The sequence below is a fragment of the Balaenoptera borealis genome (genome assembly GCF_965194805.1).
Source record: "Balaenoptera borealis genome assembly, chromosome: 9".
NCBI classification, from domain to species: domain Eukaryota; kingdom Metazoa; phylum Chordata; class Mammalia; order Artiodactyla; family Balaenopteridae; genus Balaenoptera; species Balaenoptera borealis.
In genome coordinates this window covers 1,852,986-1,868,949 of record NC_138873.1, presented here as the reverse complement: position 1 = coordinate 1,868,949, position 15,964 = coordinate 1,852,986, and the positions used below count along the sequence as shown (strand labels likewise).

Sequence of the window (15,964 nt, the reverse complement as noted above, 5' to 3'; positions counted from 1 at the left end):
TCTTGAGAGCTTCCCTGTAGGCTGGGATGTCTGCTCACCTCGTGCTCTCCTGCCCCAGCCTAGGAGTCGGCTCTTGCTCGGAGGAATCCTGCTCCTTTTGCTGGGATGAGTATCTGGTTGCTAGCAGTGCTCCCTGTTACTGGTTAGTCTTTGCTTCTAAGCCTGTTCAGCGGACAGAGCTTAGGAAATACTTGGTTTTCTACTACTTTGATTTTAGAAAATCTGGGTGTCTTTTCTCAAGGTAAAATTCTTCCTCCTAAGAACAACAGAATAATTATTTACAACATAATTATATTAATCAGTTATAATACCAAAATCAAAATAGGGCTATTATTAATAACAGTATGATACCGAAAACATTTTAAGCCTTTTGTGAAATCTGTGCTGTGTTTGAAATCGCATATTCGATTCCTGTGTATGTGATTATATACCCACATTGACTTGCACTTAGGTTTATTTGTTTTATTTTCCTTTTGACTTTGAAGGTTTGCTTCTTTAAAATTTAGTGTTGTTTAACAGTTTCGAAGTCACATCTGCAAAACAAGGTACATTTAGAGAAGTCCAGCTTTTTTGTCCCTGTGGACCCCTTGAATCAAAGGCAACATCCTGTACACATGTCCCACTGTGACGTTTCCTGGAGATCACCCTGTATTGCTGAGGGAAATAAAGGTTAAAACGAGAAGTTAAAGCACATGACTACTCTGTGAGCTATAAATTGGTTTTGTGTATTTCTAGCCATTTGATATAAAACTTTTATTTGTAATTAACCTGTAATTATACTCAGCAAGTAAAATAAAGTAGTTTTACTTGTTAAAAAATAATAGCATAATCATTTGTTTCAAAAAAAACCATTGTATTAGAAGGCTGTACCGTTGATCCAGGCTTTCCTAAAGATGTGTGACCTGGTAAGTCATCGCCTCTGTGGCTCTTCGGGAGCGCTGCACTCAGGCGCTTAAGGGCGGAGCGCCACCCTGTTGCATGCTGCGACCTGCTAGCTTACTCACTAGTTTTAGGGTTTGAGTGTTGGGACTGGCGGCTTTTCTCTGAAGCCGGATTTATAGCAGTTTTGGTTGGGAAGGTTGCTTAATTGTGGGCCATTCTCTCGGCTCCAAGGCTGAGTCAAAGGGTGTTAGTCCCTATCCAGACCCTCTTATTATCCGATATGTTTATGTGGCAGCAGGTTGGATCTGTCAGGGGAAGCTGTGCCCTCACTCGCGTCATATTCGTGGGAGCGGCGTTATTCTCTATTTTATTAGTGGTCTCTCTTACCTTATCTCCATTCACGAGGTAGCCTGTGGACCATGGTTCTGAAATGCGTGGTTGCTTGATTCTGCCCACTTGACAGAGATTGCTGGTGACCCCATTTCTTGTGAGCTCGCTCAGAGCTTTGTGTTAGGGTGGCGTGTCATACGGCACCAGCCACGGTGGGAGCCGGCCCTGAAACCTGGTTGTCTCTCCAGCATCACATGTTTGTTTTGACCCTTTGTGCCTGTGTGAACTGAGTCTTAATTATATGTTTCATGGGAATTATAGTATCGGTGATTCAAAAAAACTAGGACACTGAGAGCCTTATTAGTTCTATAAATAATTTGATAGATGGCTTTTGAGACCTAAATGATTATCTGTTTGTATATATTCTGTCTTGTTCAATCAGGAATTGAAAAAGACAAGAAAAAGAGAGTAAGGAGAAAGGAGGGAGAAACTACAAAGGTGAGGAAGGAGAAATGCCGTAAAGTCTTAGGAAGGGCGAGAACGCTCAGCGGTACCTGCCACGTGCTGACCGCGCTTCCGAGCACGGGGGGGAGCCTGGCGGCGTTCCGGAAGTAACCGCCTCAGTGACCCCTTGAGGGACATTCAAGTGTAGGCTCAGGGGTATGTGAGTCAGACTACGGATAGCTGGCTTACAGTGTCCGTTTTTATAAGTAACCTAACAAAAGCTTTTTATAAAAAGTGTGTCTTTAATGTGGGTCAGGATGCAACGTTACGTGTGTTGTTAAGATAAAGCAGGAAACTTTTTGCAGGTAACTTCAGCCTGTGTCCCCAGAGATCCACATTTGTTTTCCTGTGCCACTGGGGGTACTTTGATGGAAATATTTGATATGATCGGTTAATAAACTGCTGAAAGAGTTTTAAGCTAGGGATTGAGAACGCTTTCAGTTTAGCCCAGGCCTCCAATCTGGAGCGGTTACTCTGAGAGCAGAATCGAGGGTTGATTTGAGGGAATTGTGGTCAGAAGCAGGTGTCCCCCTTCGAAGGCTTGTGTGGCCCCGGAAGGACCGAGTCTCTGAGCTCAGTCGGGGCCAGTGGCCATGAAGAGAGAAAAGCGGGAGCAATGTTAAGAGAGAGGATGATCTGGAAGCAGCACCAGCCTGAGTTTTCTGAGGAGAGGAGGCCTTCAGGATGACGCCCTGCTTTGAGCTGGATGGATGTGGGTCTGTGGATGAAGGAGCATCCGGAGGAGAAGACGGGCTTCGTCTGTGTGTCTTGGGAGGGGCCGGCGTGGTGCGGGGGGGATGCCTTTAGGCTGCCAGCTCGGTGGCGGAGTACTAGCCAGCGGTGCCAGGTGGAGAGAGAGATTCGGGAGCAAGCTGTTCTCGGGATGCAACATCATGGGCATGGAAGAGATTTGGTGGAGGTAGGAAGTATACAGGTAATACACGGCCATTGTTGGGAAGTAGGCCGAGAAAACAGGAACATAACCTCCAGAGGATTAGGAGAAGAAACAGCAAAACACCCACTAGAGTAGAGCTTGTATGTTACAGGGATGGTTGGGTGGAAGGAACATTTTTCTGTACAAGCTTCTAGGAAACCCTAAAAAACTGGATACTGTTGGCAGAATAGCTGTTTGTGGTTAATATTAAGGCAGTCAAATATAGTAAGTTCAAGTGTTCTGTTGGTTGGTTTTTAATAAACAACTTAGAAAACTCTATCCTTATAACCTACTGAGGCTGTTAGCTTAGCTCTCAGGTTGGTGAAGAATGTTGTCACGGGTGGGTAAGGTTCCCTGAGAGTAACAGCCGAGTCTGTAATTTTCCTGTCTTGTTAACCCGAGCATTGGTTCCCCAAGTTCTGATGACGTACTTAAAGAGATCTGTCTGACTCACTTCACGGCACATCAGAAGTCATAACTTGTAACAAGCCTTGGCCCCAGAGCTCATAAAGTATTTTTAACACTCAGATGTATTTACTTTCTTGATGTCTTCCAAGTGTAATTGACCTCAGAATGCCCTTGGGAGTCAGCCCTTCTGCCTCAGTTTTCTTGTGAACAAATAGCCTTGGAGGTGTGGAGTGCTAGGACACGGACTCTGGAGCTGGGTTCCGGTAGGGACCCTTGTGTTCCGTGGGCCACGCTTTCTTCATCTTCTGAAGAGGGGAATAATCCTCCCTTAATTTTAGAACTGAAATGTATATTTATACAAACAGATTTTAGTCGATGGTAGAATTTTAAAATGTTAACTTTTCTTCTATCTCCCCTTCCTTAGGAAATTGGGAGGTATGTATTTCTGTTGTGATGATACTATGGTATTATGCTTTTAAACTAAAAACCTCTTGAATTAGACTGTATCCATTTATTTACTTACTAATCTGTCCATGGATGTAAGTGGGATTTAGGTCCTCTACTACTAATGTGTTATTGTCAGTTCCTCCCTTTATGTCTGCTAGTATTTGTTTATATAGTTAGGTGCTCATGTATAGGGTGCATATATATGAATTGAGTATTCTTCTTGTATTTATCCCTTTATCATTTTATAATGCCCGTCTTTGTCTTCTGTTATAGACTTTGCTCCAAAGTCTATTTTGTCTGATAGGAGTATTGCCACCCCCATTTTCTTGTCATTTCTGCTTGCATGAAATACCTTTTTCTTTCCCCTCGCTTTCAGTCTGTATGGGTCATTAGCTCTGAAGTAAGTTTCTCGTAAGCAGCACATAGGTGGTTCTGGTTTTTTATCCAATCAGCCATCCTGTGTTTTTTGATTGCAGCATTTAGTCCATTGACATTTGAAGTAATTATTGATAGGTATGTACTTACTGCCATTTTATGACTTGTTTTCTGCTAGTTTTTGTACTTCTCTGTTCATGTCTTCTTTCTGTTTCTTCCCTTGTATTTTGATGATTTTCTTTAGTGGTACTCTTGTGTCTTTTTGTTTCTAGTTCTTGTGTGTTTATTGTAGGTTCTTGATTTGTGGGTACCATGGAGTTCATATATGTTGATCTATATCTACTTGTGGTAAACTAGTAGTCATTTAGTTCACACACATTGTAAAAGATCTGCATTTTTTACTTCCCTCCCCTACGTTTTGTGTTTCTGGTGTCATATTTTATGTCTTCATGTTGTTTCTTGTTTGTTTTCTCCCCCTGATTTTGACCCCGCAGTCAGGTTGCAAGCTGTTTGGCGCCGAGGACAGTGACCAGTCTGTGTCCTCAGCGTTGGGACGGGCGGTGTGGGGGGGCCTTAATCCCTGTGAGTTTGGAGACAGCCTGACCCCTGGCCTGTGTCAGCAGGTCCTCAGTCTAATACCAGCCTGGGCTTGCTGATTCTTCTTTTTTTTTTTTTTTTTTTTTAAACATCTTTATTGGAGTGTAATTGCTTTACAATGGTGTGTTAGTTTCCGCTGTATAACAAAGTGAATCAGCTATACATATACATATATCCCCATATCTCCCCCCTCTTGCATCTCCCTCCCTCTCCCCCTCCCTATCCCACCCCTCTAGGTGGTCACAAAGCACTGAGCTGATCTCCCTGTGCTATGTGGCTGCTTCCCACTAGCTATCTGTTTTACATTTGGTTGTGTATATATGTCCGTGGCACTCTCTCACTTCGTCCCAGCTTACCCTTTCCCCTCCCCGTGTCATTGCTGATTATTCTTAAAAGACCAGCATTATTTTATTGTAGTCAAGTTGTCATAATGCAGAGTGTGCCAGACTTACTGAAAAAGAGGGCGTGAGAAATATTCAGTAGCCAGAATCACTGCATTAGAATTCAGAAGAGGCAAAAAGGAGTCATAGAAATTTAGAATTTGCTTCAAGAGATCCACAGATGTTTAATCTAGCTCTCTTTAACTTAGAGGTGAGAAAAGGAAGTCGGGAAGCCTCCCCGAGGTCCCACGTAGCATGGGGCTGTGGCACCTTGCCTGAGTTGCCTGCCTGCCCCCAGTAGTCTTTCAGCTAGACTTAAGATTTTAGGGCTTAAAAATCTTAGATCATAAGTAAAAAGCAAATTATGACACCACAAATGTCAGTAATATAGCATATGTAGGATTGCATTAAAAAGAAATATACTAACAAAAAGAAAAGCTAAGGATATCCAAATTGCTCTGCTCTAGTTGACTTCCTTTCCTCCCAAATGAGTTCACAGCTAGAAATGACATTCTGGTTTGCAGCACCTGGAAATGTAAATAGAGCCCGGTGCCTTGGTGGCAGGTTCCTTATGAAATGTCTTTGGACTCCAGCACCTGAAATGTCCTGATTTCTGGTTCACTTTTTAAAAAACTGAGTTATTTGGTGGGATTAATATTGTTTGGGGTTTTTAAGTTTCAGATTGTTGGTCAGGAAGTAGCGGAAATGGGGGAAGTAGATGTCTAACGCTGTATAGGTAAGGCAATGAGAAAGCAATCGAAGAAAGAACAGCACTTTCCAGAAACTCCGGGGTTTCTTCCCTTTCTGTCCTTTATCCACAGTGGACATCAGTTCGTCATTATAAAAACTGCGTGGGCTTGAAGGGAGGACAGAAACAGCCTAGTCACACAGAATTACTCACCCTGTCTAGCACAGGATCACTGGGTCAGCATGTCCCTGCCAGTGTGTGTCGCCTACCAGGAAGTGGGGATAGAATTAGCATACAGATCTCTGTTATTGGAATAAAAGTTGTGATCAAAGATGTCACAATGTTTTTTTCAGGTGGAACATTGAGAATTTATGCCGATAGTTTAAAACCAAATATTCCCTACAAGACGATCCTGCTGTCTACCACAGATCCTGCAGACTTCGCTGTGGCTGAAGCTTTAGAGAAGTACGGTCTGGAGAAAGAAAATCCTAAGGATTATTGCATTGCCCGCGTGAGTACCTGCCACGTTGGTACTTACCCATATTACACGTGCTAGAACTTTGCATTTAAATGGAAAGATATTCTTTAAATGAAGTTAAACTTAGGCTGAATTTCTCCACACTGTATCACTTAGAATCTGGTAAACTGAAACCATGCATAAATATATATAAGAAACAACATTCTCCTTTCCATTACAAGAGTAATATGTGTTCCTGCTGTAAACTAAGAAAAGTATAAAAAGGCAAATTGAAGAAAATCCTCTATAGTTCTGATACCAAAGGATAAGCGCTATTAACATTTTGATGTATATCCTTCCAGTTTTTATTTTGCATATATATAGGTAACAATTTTATTTTAGTAAAATCTGCTTTAATGATTTTTTTCTTAGGGTTTTTACTAAGATGTGTCATAACGACCCAACTTTAAATAAATCTTGGTTTGCTGTTCATCATTAACCAACATTTGGCTGATAGGTTTAGTAGTCATCCATAATTTCTTGGAGATAAAGGGTGTATCTTTGACCCTGGTACTCAAGAAATACAGTGAAATTTTACGCCTCAGAGTTGAACTGGTGACACTAAGTAAAACCAAGCAGATTTTCTCTTCTAAGACAAACTTTTTGGAAAATTATTAACCTTTAAGTCAGTCACAAGTATGTAATAACTTCTTTATAACCATTATTTCTCTGTCAGAATCTCATTGGAAGTAGATTTTTTTAAGAAGATATCCTTCTTTCTCTCATCTTAGCAATTGATTATTAAATAATGAAAGTGTGGTTACTTGTTTTAGTTCTTGCCCTCACCAAGATTATTGAGAAATAATTAAAGTACAGTGTATTACATGTATTTAAAGTTTATAATACCATCAGTTTGGGCACGTCAGCACAATGAACATTTCCTTCACCTTCAGAAGTTTCCTTACGCCTCTTTGTATTTTTGTGTTTCATTGTATGGATATGTCACACTTTGTTCATCCATTTACCTGTTGATAGAGTTTGCATTGTTTCCAGTTTTCAGTGTTTGGCTCTTACAGTAAAACTGCTGTGAGCATACACGTGCAGGTCTTCTCATGCAAGTGCTTTTTCTCTTGCGTAAATACGCAAGTGAGTGGCTCCGCAGGAGGCGTATGTGTAACTTTTAAAGAAACTCTTTTCCAACCTGATTATACCATCTGCCTCGCCACAGTCATGTATGAGAGGTCCCGTTGCTCTGCCCCTCACCCATGCTTGGTTTGGTCAACCATTTTAACTGTTAGGCCTTCTGATGGGTGTAGTTGTATCTCATTGTGGAAGAAATTTGAGTTTCCCTAATTATCTGTATACATGTCAAGTCCTATGTATGGTACATGTACTGCGAATATTTTTTTCCCAGTCTGTAGCTTGGCTTGTCTTTTCATTTTTGAAATGGTATCTTTCAATGAGTAACAATTTATTAATTTTGTTGAAGTCCAACTCGTTAACTTTTTAGTGCTCTGTACTTTCTGTATGAGAATTCGCTTCCTCCAAGGCTGCAGACACTTTTACCTATATTTTATTTTAGAAGTTTCATAGTTTTAGGTCTTACATTTGGGTCTGTGTGTTCCATTTCAAGGAAACATTTGTGTATGGTGTGAGATTAGGGTCGATGCTCATTTTTTTCTGTACAGATAGAGAAAAAAAGACTTTCTTTTCTCCCACTGAGTGCGTTGGCACCTTTGTTGAAAATCAATTGGCCATATATGTTTGGTTCTATTTCTGGAATCTATTCTGTTTCATTTATATATCTTATATCTTTTCGCCAACACCAAACTGTTTTGATTACTGTGGATTTATGGTGAGTCTTAAAATCATATAAAGTCCCAATTTTGCTTTCTCCTTTTGCTTTTAAAAATTGCTTTGGTTATTCTAGGTTATTTGCATTTACAAATAAATTTTAGAACCAACTTACCAATTTCTACATAAAACCTGCTGGAGTCGTGACTGGGTTTGCATTGACTCTGTAGATGAATCAGAATCCTAACAATGTTCAGTCTTCCGGGCTGTGGACAGAGTGAGTGGTCTTCTGTAAGCTCTCAGCAGTGTTTTCTAGTGTTGCTACAGAGAGAATTAAATAAAAGGCCTTGCTTGAGTTTTATGGCTTTTTTCTTTTTTCTGAAAAGCTAAGACTTTATATTCAGTTGGAAAAACCATTTGGTAGATCTGTAATTTTATGAATAAAGCCCAGTTTTCATCTGAAAATAGATGAGGAAACGGATGTTTTTATTCCACTGAGATGACAAAAAAGGAATGAAGCCCTGTGGACGTGCGCGAGGACGAAGAGATGAGTGAAGGGCTGGCAGCGCCGTTGTCGATGAGATTCTGAGGAGGCGGGCGGGTTCGTATCTAAGTTGCTGGACCTGCACAGGGGCCGGCCGAGGGGAAGCACGCAGCTGCCTGTATCCCAGCCCCCAGCAGACTCAGGCATGAGGGGCTCTAGCACGTTCTGAGGCGGCATTGAAAATTGGGCTGAAAACAAATTGGGTGGAAAGTTTTTATAAGCAGTAGTAGCCTCCAGCAGACTGCCTTCCCATCCAGCTACTGCGTCGTCTCTCCATCCGAAGGCCAGAGTAAAACGGATGGGGGAGGAGGCCTTGGCTTTGGGGGCCACTGGCATAGCAGGGTCTTTACCACAAGCAGGAGGATGGAGGGGAAGGCTGTGCCCAGAAGACTGAAGGATTCCTCCCAGAAGGCACTTTCTGGTCAGAGAAGAAAGGTCTGTACGGAAGCTGACCTTCGGACGTCTGGTCCAGCAGCCGTCCTCGCCGGTGCCGTCCGCTTTCCTGTGACTCGCTGTCAGTGTGAGCGGACGGCCCAGACTCAAGAGACATTTGCAAATGCCTTTAAAATGAAAGACAGACCAACACAGACAGATCAGAGAACCCGGAGATACAAGAGACAAAGCAGATGGAAGTGTGGGAAAGCTAAGAGGCTCGGCGGCAGGACGGATGGCGCATCCGGAGCACAGGGAGGAGAGCGTGCGGGGGGCTCCTGGGGACCGAGAAGCCCAGGTAAATAGGGGGTGGGGGCAGGATGTCGATGGAGGGATGAAGGAGCAAGCGGAGGAAATCTGCCAGAGGACAGAAAGAGAGGGGGTCGGGAATTTAGATTATCGGTGCAGAATATCTCAAAATTTAGCCCAGGGGAGGACCAGGTAGAAAAAGCAACAGGAAATGGAGAGAGAGAAGTTACCAAAGAAACAATGCTAGACCGTCTCCCAGGACTGAAGGATTTGAGTCCCTAGGTTGAAAATCAGGCCCACTAACTAATGGGACAGTTGCTTTGAAAAAGGCCCAAGCCAAGGTGTAGTGAAACTGCAGGAAACTAGAGAAAAAGAGAGGATAATGATCCCAAAGAAGAAGATTCAAGGCTTGTATAAAGGGTTGGGGGACACAGTTGCACCAGTCACTTCAGCAGTAACCATGGACTCTGGAATTCAGTGAAGCAGGGCTTTCTGATGCAGAGGGAACTGAGTTCTAGCCCAGACTCTCAGTCAAGCGTTGGGTGGGTGGAATAAAGACGTTTCAAGACACACACGGCAAAAATTTACCACCCGCGCAGCCTTTCTCAGTAAGGTGCTGGAGGACATTCTCCAGCAAAATCATGGCGGAGGCCAAGAAAGAGAAAAACAGGGTATCGCAGAACAGACTCTAGCACGCCAGAAGGTAGTCCCCGGCGACGGGGAAGGAGCGTCTGGGGGATCGCTGTGTGGCCATCCTCCGCAGCACGCGTTTCAGAGTGGAGGTGCTGTCTGAGATTGAAAATATTCTTTAGAAGTACGGTGGTAAATATTACTTATAACGTCAAAATAAACAAATAGCCAGTAAATTCCTGAGTGTATTTCTGTAAAGACTTTTTTCCCCAGTGTTGTGTGTTATAGCAATAAACTAAATACTCATCACTTAAGGAATATTTTGAATACCTTGTCATTATGAAACATTTTGACATATTTACATTTTATAAAATACCCTATTTTTGGAAAAAGTCACCATACAATAAAGCCAAACAACAAAATTCTGTGTGTATGTATACGTGAGCACCAAGAAAGGTACATGCGTAGGAAGGATACACACCAGCTTAACTACCTACATGAGGGGAGGGAGGGGAACAGAAGACTTTAAAATGTTACATGTGATCAAGCCATGCACCTTCTTCTGTAAAATAAATGCATAATTATAGAAAGCATGGTCAGGAAAATACACTTACCTCACAGAGTTTTTTCCCCTCCTCCTTATGCTTTTCTGTATTTGAGTTGTTTACGTTGAGCCTGTGTCATTTAGAATTCAGAAAGAAATACAGCAAAGCTCATTTCGTTGTAGGGTGGAGGAAGATGGTTGCTCATGAGTATTTGTTTTTTGCTGCGCCTTTTCTTTCTTTTGGTCTTATTAGCAAAGAGACTGAAAACCTGCCTTACTTTGGGGAGGGGCTGGGAGGGCGAGGTTGGGAGGATAGGTCATCGGGATAATCACGCATTCTCTCTAAAGGGAAAGAACCTGAGATTCAGGCCACGCTGGGCGTTTTCCTCCTGCAGGTGAGTTTGAAACAGAGGGGGACCCTGTTGTCATGCTGGCTTCCTTGCTTTCCTGCTCAGGAGAAATAGCAATATGGAGCAAGCATTAGTGTATGTATGGAAAATACATTTACACCTAAAGAATAATTGTGTCCATGGATAATGGTAGATTTTGATACATATTCCTCATAGTTTTGGTTAATAACTGCTGTAAAAATTGTTCTTAGGATAAAACCAGTAAAACAGTGGTATAAATAGGGTCTGCATTGCTAAACAGAGGGCTGACCCTTTTCCAGCTGCGCCCCTGTTAGGCTGTGAGCCCAAGGGCAGGAGCTTAGTTACCACTGCCGGACACTTGGGATCGCTCAAGTGTTCGCCAGGGGAATGTTAAATTTTAAGTGTATATAAATCTATTAAATAATCCTCAGTTCCATAAAGGTGCATTTGATAGGATATGTGGTAGTGAACTTTATGACATTTTTTTCCTTTCTTTAATTTCTGCCGTATTTTTACCGATGAAAATCATCAGAAAGTGAAAGAACACCTTACTCAGCGTCATGAAGTTACTGGGCTTTTACTGACAGTCCCTGTTGAGATCATGTGATGATTTCTTTTGAGGGTCGCCTCGTTTTGGTGTTTGTTCTTCTCTGTTCTCGCACATCTTCTTTCGCAAGCTTTCGGCAGGATAAATTAGGAGTTGATTATTGTTTTAGCCTTGAGATAGAAATCCTTTGTTTCCTTGCCATCTCATCCATCATGTAATATGTAGCTCTTTCATATTCATTCATTCATCTATTATATCTATTCAGTGAATTATTCAGTAAATATGTAGGTTCCTCTTATTTGTTAGGTACTGTGCTGGGATGCAAAAATAAGAGCTGCCTTCAGAAGAGGTTACAGTAAAGGGAGACAGAGAGTCCGAGAAAGAAATACAGGCAAAGAGCTTGAAATTAGAACAGAGGTCAGAGGAGGCTCCGTGGAGGAGTTGTGTACTTGGGCTGAGAGGTGAGAGGGCACGCTAGCTAGACCCGAAAGCTGGGGACGGGCCTTGCAGGCACAAGGGATCGTGGAAGCATGAGATTTCATGGCCCAGTCGAGAATTCGGAGGAGTTCTTGTGTGACTGGATCTATGAGGATACATGACAAAGACTGCGACTAAAGAGATGAGTGAGGGTCAGATCCTGAAGCAGTGTGTGTTCCAAGCCCACTATACTACATTTAATACAAGACGCTGTGAGGAAAGGTTGGTTACTTTAGCATAAGGGTGTGTTGTAATAAACTTGTCTTTTTAGGGTAATTTGCAGCAGTGCAGAGAGAAGTTTTACAGTTCTACGGAAGTCTAACCCATTTGGTATATGCACATGATGATCTAATTGGGAGTAAGGTCTATTAGGATAACATTATTACATTAACTCCAGGTTGAAAATAATTTTCAGGTGCCAGTGACTGGTGTCTCCTATTTTCTGTAACCGTGGTTTGGTTGGTGTGAGCGGTGGGGCAGAAGTCAGCAGGGCGTCGGAGACTGAGCCCTGGTCACTGGCTCTTTTCTCTGTGTTACAGAGGGTTTTCTCGAACGATTGAGAAAAATCGTTTGCTGTAAAAACATAGAATAAAGAGTAATACAGTGTTACAGATTTTTGAGTGTGGTGAATGCAGTATCTTAAAGCATTTGTTGAATCAATGGCCCAGTAATACATCTAAATGATCTGATTAAAATTTAATCATAAAAACGAATTTTCTACAAGAAAAAGAAAGCTAATCTCTTGTGTTGTTATGTGATGGTTATCCTAAAAGGTTACACGTTAGCTGAAACTACCGTATTAAAAAGTTTGGTTATGAAAGGTGGGTTCTGCAGTCACCTTTCCTGAAGGAATTACGCGCAGGTCGACTGTTGCATGCAGTCCTTCCAAAAGAGAGTGTGTCAAAGAGCAGACTCAGACTAGTGTGGGCCGGGGATTAGGGCGGGGAGCAGGGCGGAGAGCATACAAGCAGGTGGATGAAGACGGTCCAGTCGGCTGGCTAAGCTTTTAATTGGAAACGATTTTCCTTCACTTCTGTCCGTGTTTTTGACGATTGTTTATTGTGTTTGACCAATTTAGTTCTATCTACAGTGACTTTTTTATTTCCTCAAAAACAATAAATTTTTTCTTTTAAATACCTGCTAATTCACTTTTCGGGTGTGGTCACAGTTCATTGTTACTCCCTCCTAGGTGATGCTTCCTCCGGGGGCCCAGCATTCTGATGAGAAAGCTGCTGAAGAAATTATCCTTGATGATGATGAGTGTCCTTTACAGATCTTCAGGGAGTGGCCGAATGACAGAGGTAAAGAGTAGTCTCATTTGTCAAAGAAGTACCTCTGTGATGCGTTACACTCCGACTTGGAATATTAGTCGTTTAACTTACTGGAAGGTGTAGGAGGGTGCGCGTGGCAGTGTCTTTTGAGGGCTGTTTGCTGTGCAGGTTTCTGCCCCCTTCTTGGACTTGCTGGGTGGTTCCTAGGTTGTCCCCGCATCCTGAGGGCCGCTCTCTGCTGGTGAGTCTAGTGGGAGACGCGGCACAGACCGTTTTGTGGCAGCAGGAGTGCCGTGTCCTGAAGAAGCTGGACTTGCGCCCCGTGTCAGGACGTGGGAGATGGTTATCTGTCAGCAGCGGGATCCTTTCCCTGCTGACCGCCTGCACTGGTGATGTTTGGACGGATTTGTCGTGATAGGGAAAATAGCCTTCAGCCCTAAATGCCATCTAGTGGTTTAGTCATTTCATATAATGCATCTCCAGACTCTTCACCATCCGAACAATTTCTCCTAATCATGTCAAAGCAGTGAGGGTTTAAAGGTATGTTTTTTATGAAACAGTTTTCTTGCTTTCAGATACACATCTTAAGCTACCTGTTGCTCAGTGGAGGGCCTTTGCATTAATAAAGACATAAAAACTGACTGCCAGTTAATCCTGTCATACTTGAATGTAGATTGCGAGTTTTAAACATACACTTGCTTAGTACCTTTTCTTGACGGTATAAAGTTACACTTTATTAAAGTCAGATTGCTTTGAATTCTGAGTTAATTCAATTGAATTAAATAAAATCAGGTTAACTAAGAATGTACGTGTATGTGTATTTGTGTGTGCATGTGTTATTACATGTGTGTATGAATGTATTTATTGATCATAGGGTTCTTTACCAATAGAAACATTCATTTATTCTGAAACTGGAGTGTTGTCTTTCATGCGTGTAATATGCTTGGGTAGGTGTTAATTTAAAATAATCGTTGGAAATTGCTTGCTAGAGTTTTCAAGAACACGTCAAGAGAGTAGTATTTCCTCTGTTGAGGGAAAGTGTAAATTGGGTAAGCTTTTGCTTAATTATTTCCTGGGAGATGTTATTAAATTACATTTTCGTGATAAATCTTTGAACAGTTGATTGCCAGTCAGCTGGCCGTCTACACTCGAGTCTGGTTGATAACTTACAGTGTTACCGTTCTAGGGATTTTAGTCTTTCAGCTGAAGAGGAGGCCACCAGACTACATCCCCAAGAAAAGCCAGAAGCACGTGGATGGGAAGCCCCTGCACGGAAGGGAGCGAGTTGATGGGTCTGGCTACGGCTCTGCACTCCCGCCGGAGAAGCTGCCCTACCTCGTAGAGCTGAGCCCAGGTGAGAGGCGTTACAAATGTGCATTCTCAGCTTTGCATTTTATTCTTTTTAATGAATGTTATTTAACTGGTCTTTCTTTTGACTGACAACCTTATTTTAAGATCACTTATTTAAAAAAGTAGCCGTCATAAGATGGTATTTATTAAAAAAACAAAAACCCTTAATTAAGGTTATAGGATATGTATATTCACGCATTAAAAATAAACTTCACATGCACAGAAATGAATACTGAAAAACAAAATTTTAAATAGTGAATATAGAGAGTTTAAGAAGTTTACATGATATACTCCCTTTAAAATTTTTTTTCCAAAATAACCCTGTAAAATACTTAAACTACTAAAAATGACAAACTGAAATGTACTCCTCTTAGGACAGACTTCATAGAGGCAGGTGTGTGTGTATTTATCACACTGTTGCTTAATGTATGAACAATGTCAAAAGAATATCTATAAATTTAAGTACATCTAAGAAGTCCAGCTGTAAGAGGAGCGATATTTGCTTAGTTTTAAAATTATAATAGACTAAGTTTATGTTCATGGTAGCCTTCTAAACATTTCGTTTGTTGAGCTCTCTTAAGCTAAAGCTGTTGTTATAACTTAGCCATCAGGTAGAGAAATGCATTGACATTCTTAAGGAAATGTTTTATACACATACATTGTATGTAGTGTACGTATTTGTACACATATTCAGTATATGTGTGACACGTTTGTTCACCATTCAGCTGAACTGCATCACTTCTTATTTATTTGGTTAAAATGATGGTATGTGACCTTTATTGTAAAGTGCTGTGAAGAACAGAGTGTTGCCCCTCCCACCCAGAAATGCTTTTTAAATAAAGCTCAGTAAGTAATTATAGAAAACGTTAGCTAGAAACAAACTGGTTATGTAGGTAATCTGTGGTTCCTTGGGCGGGAATTATGTTTTTCTCTTTGATTCTTGAGTATTTATTTTTGTTTACAAGATTATAACTAACGATTAGATGTGGTACTTGTGGTCCAGTGGTCTCCATGGCACAACTGGGTTGTGTTATACTGATACAGGGGAAATGCTGTTGTTTTGACTGATACGCCATGATTAGTAGTCCGTGGCCGTGTGCTGCAAGTAGTAGTTTTTACGCTTAATTATGTTGGAAGGTTTTTTAAATTGATGAGCTGTTTGTGAGGGAGATGTGAATGTTGCCTGGTCTCTCAGTTCTCCGGCTGAAAGTTCATGAGACTTTGGTTTCTCACAGCGGTTTGCAGACGTGATAGTGGTGAGGGTTTGGCGCTCAGTGGTCCGAGGCAGTGAACGGCAGCTGGAGGACAGCCATTTGTTTTTGAACTTAGAAGTTTTTAGGATCTTTGGGCATTGGGTCTGCCCTTCAAGATTTTGCATTACATGCTAGAAACTAATGATTGTTTTCTCCCAAATGGAAATTTTTGAAAATAGGAGTATTAACCCAGAGAGAGTTGATAAATAGCAACTGACATAGGATAATTTTCAAATGAATAGTGGAAAGTTGACTTGGGTGGGTAGCAGAGACAGGATGAGAATTCATCCATTTATTTATCTGACAAGTACTTATTGAATGCTTACTATGTGTCAGACACTGTTCTGGACCTTGGAGATAGAAGAACACCAGCAAAACAGATTAAACCCTCTGACCTTGGGAACTTGTATTCTAGTGAGAATTGCTGTTTTGACTGCTTATTTCATCCTTACGGTCTCCTGGGTAATAAAACATGTAGAAGTTTTTTGTCGGTGTGAGAA

The 15,964-nt window shown here is 41.7% G+C and overlaps 1 protein-coding gene across 13 annotated transcripts in view; it reads left to right on the top strand.

Annotated features, from left to right (window-relative positions):
* Positions 1–15,964, top strand: part of AFDN (afadin, adherens junction formation factor) — a 134,390-nt gene that overhangs the window by 47,753 nt on the left and 70,673 nt on the right. For 12 of the 13 annotated variants that reach the window (XM_082405781.1, XM_082405779.1, XM_082405784.1 and 9 more), the window contains exons 6-8: positions 5,899–6,056; positions 12,780–12,891; positions 14,048–14,215. In XM_082405781.1, coding sequence (XP_082261907.1) covers positions 5,899–6,056; positions 12,780–12,891; positions 14,048–14,215 — 438 coding nt within the window. The remainder of the gene's footprint in view (positions 1–5,898; positions 6,057–12,779; positions 12,892–14,047; positions 14,216–15,964) is intronic. The other variant, XM_082405782.1, reaches the window with a different exon arrangement.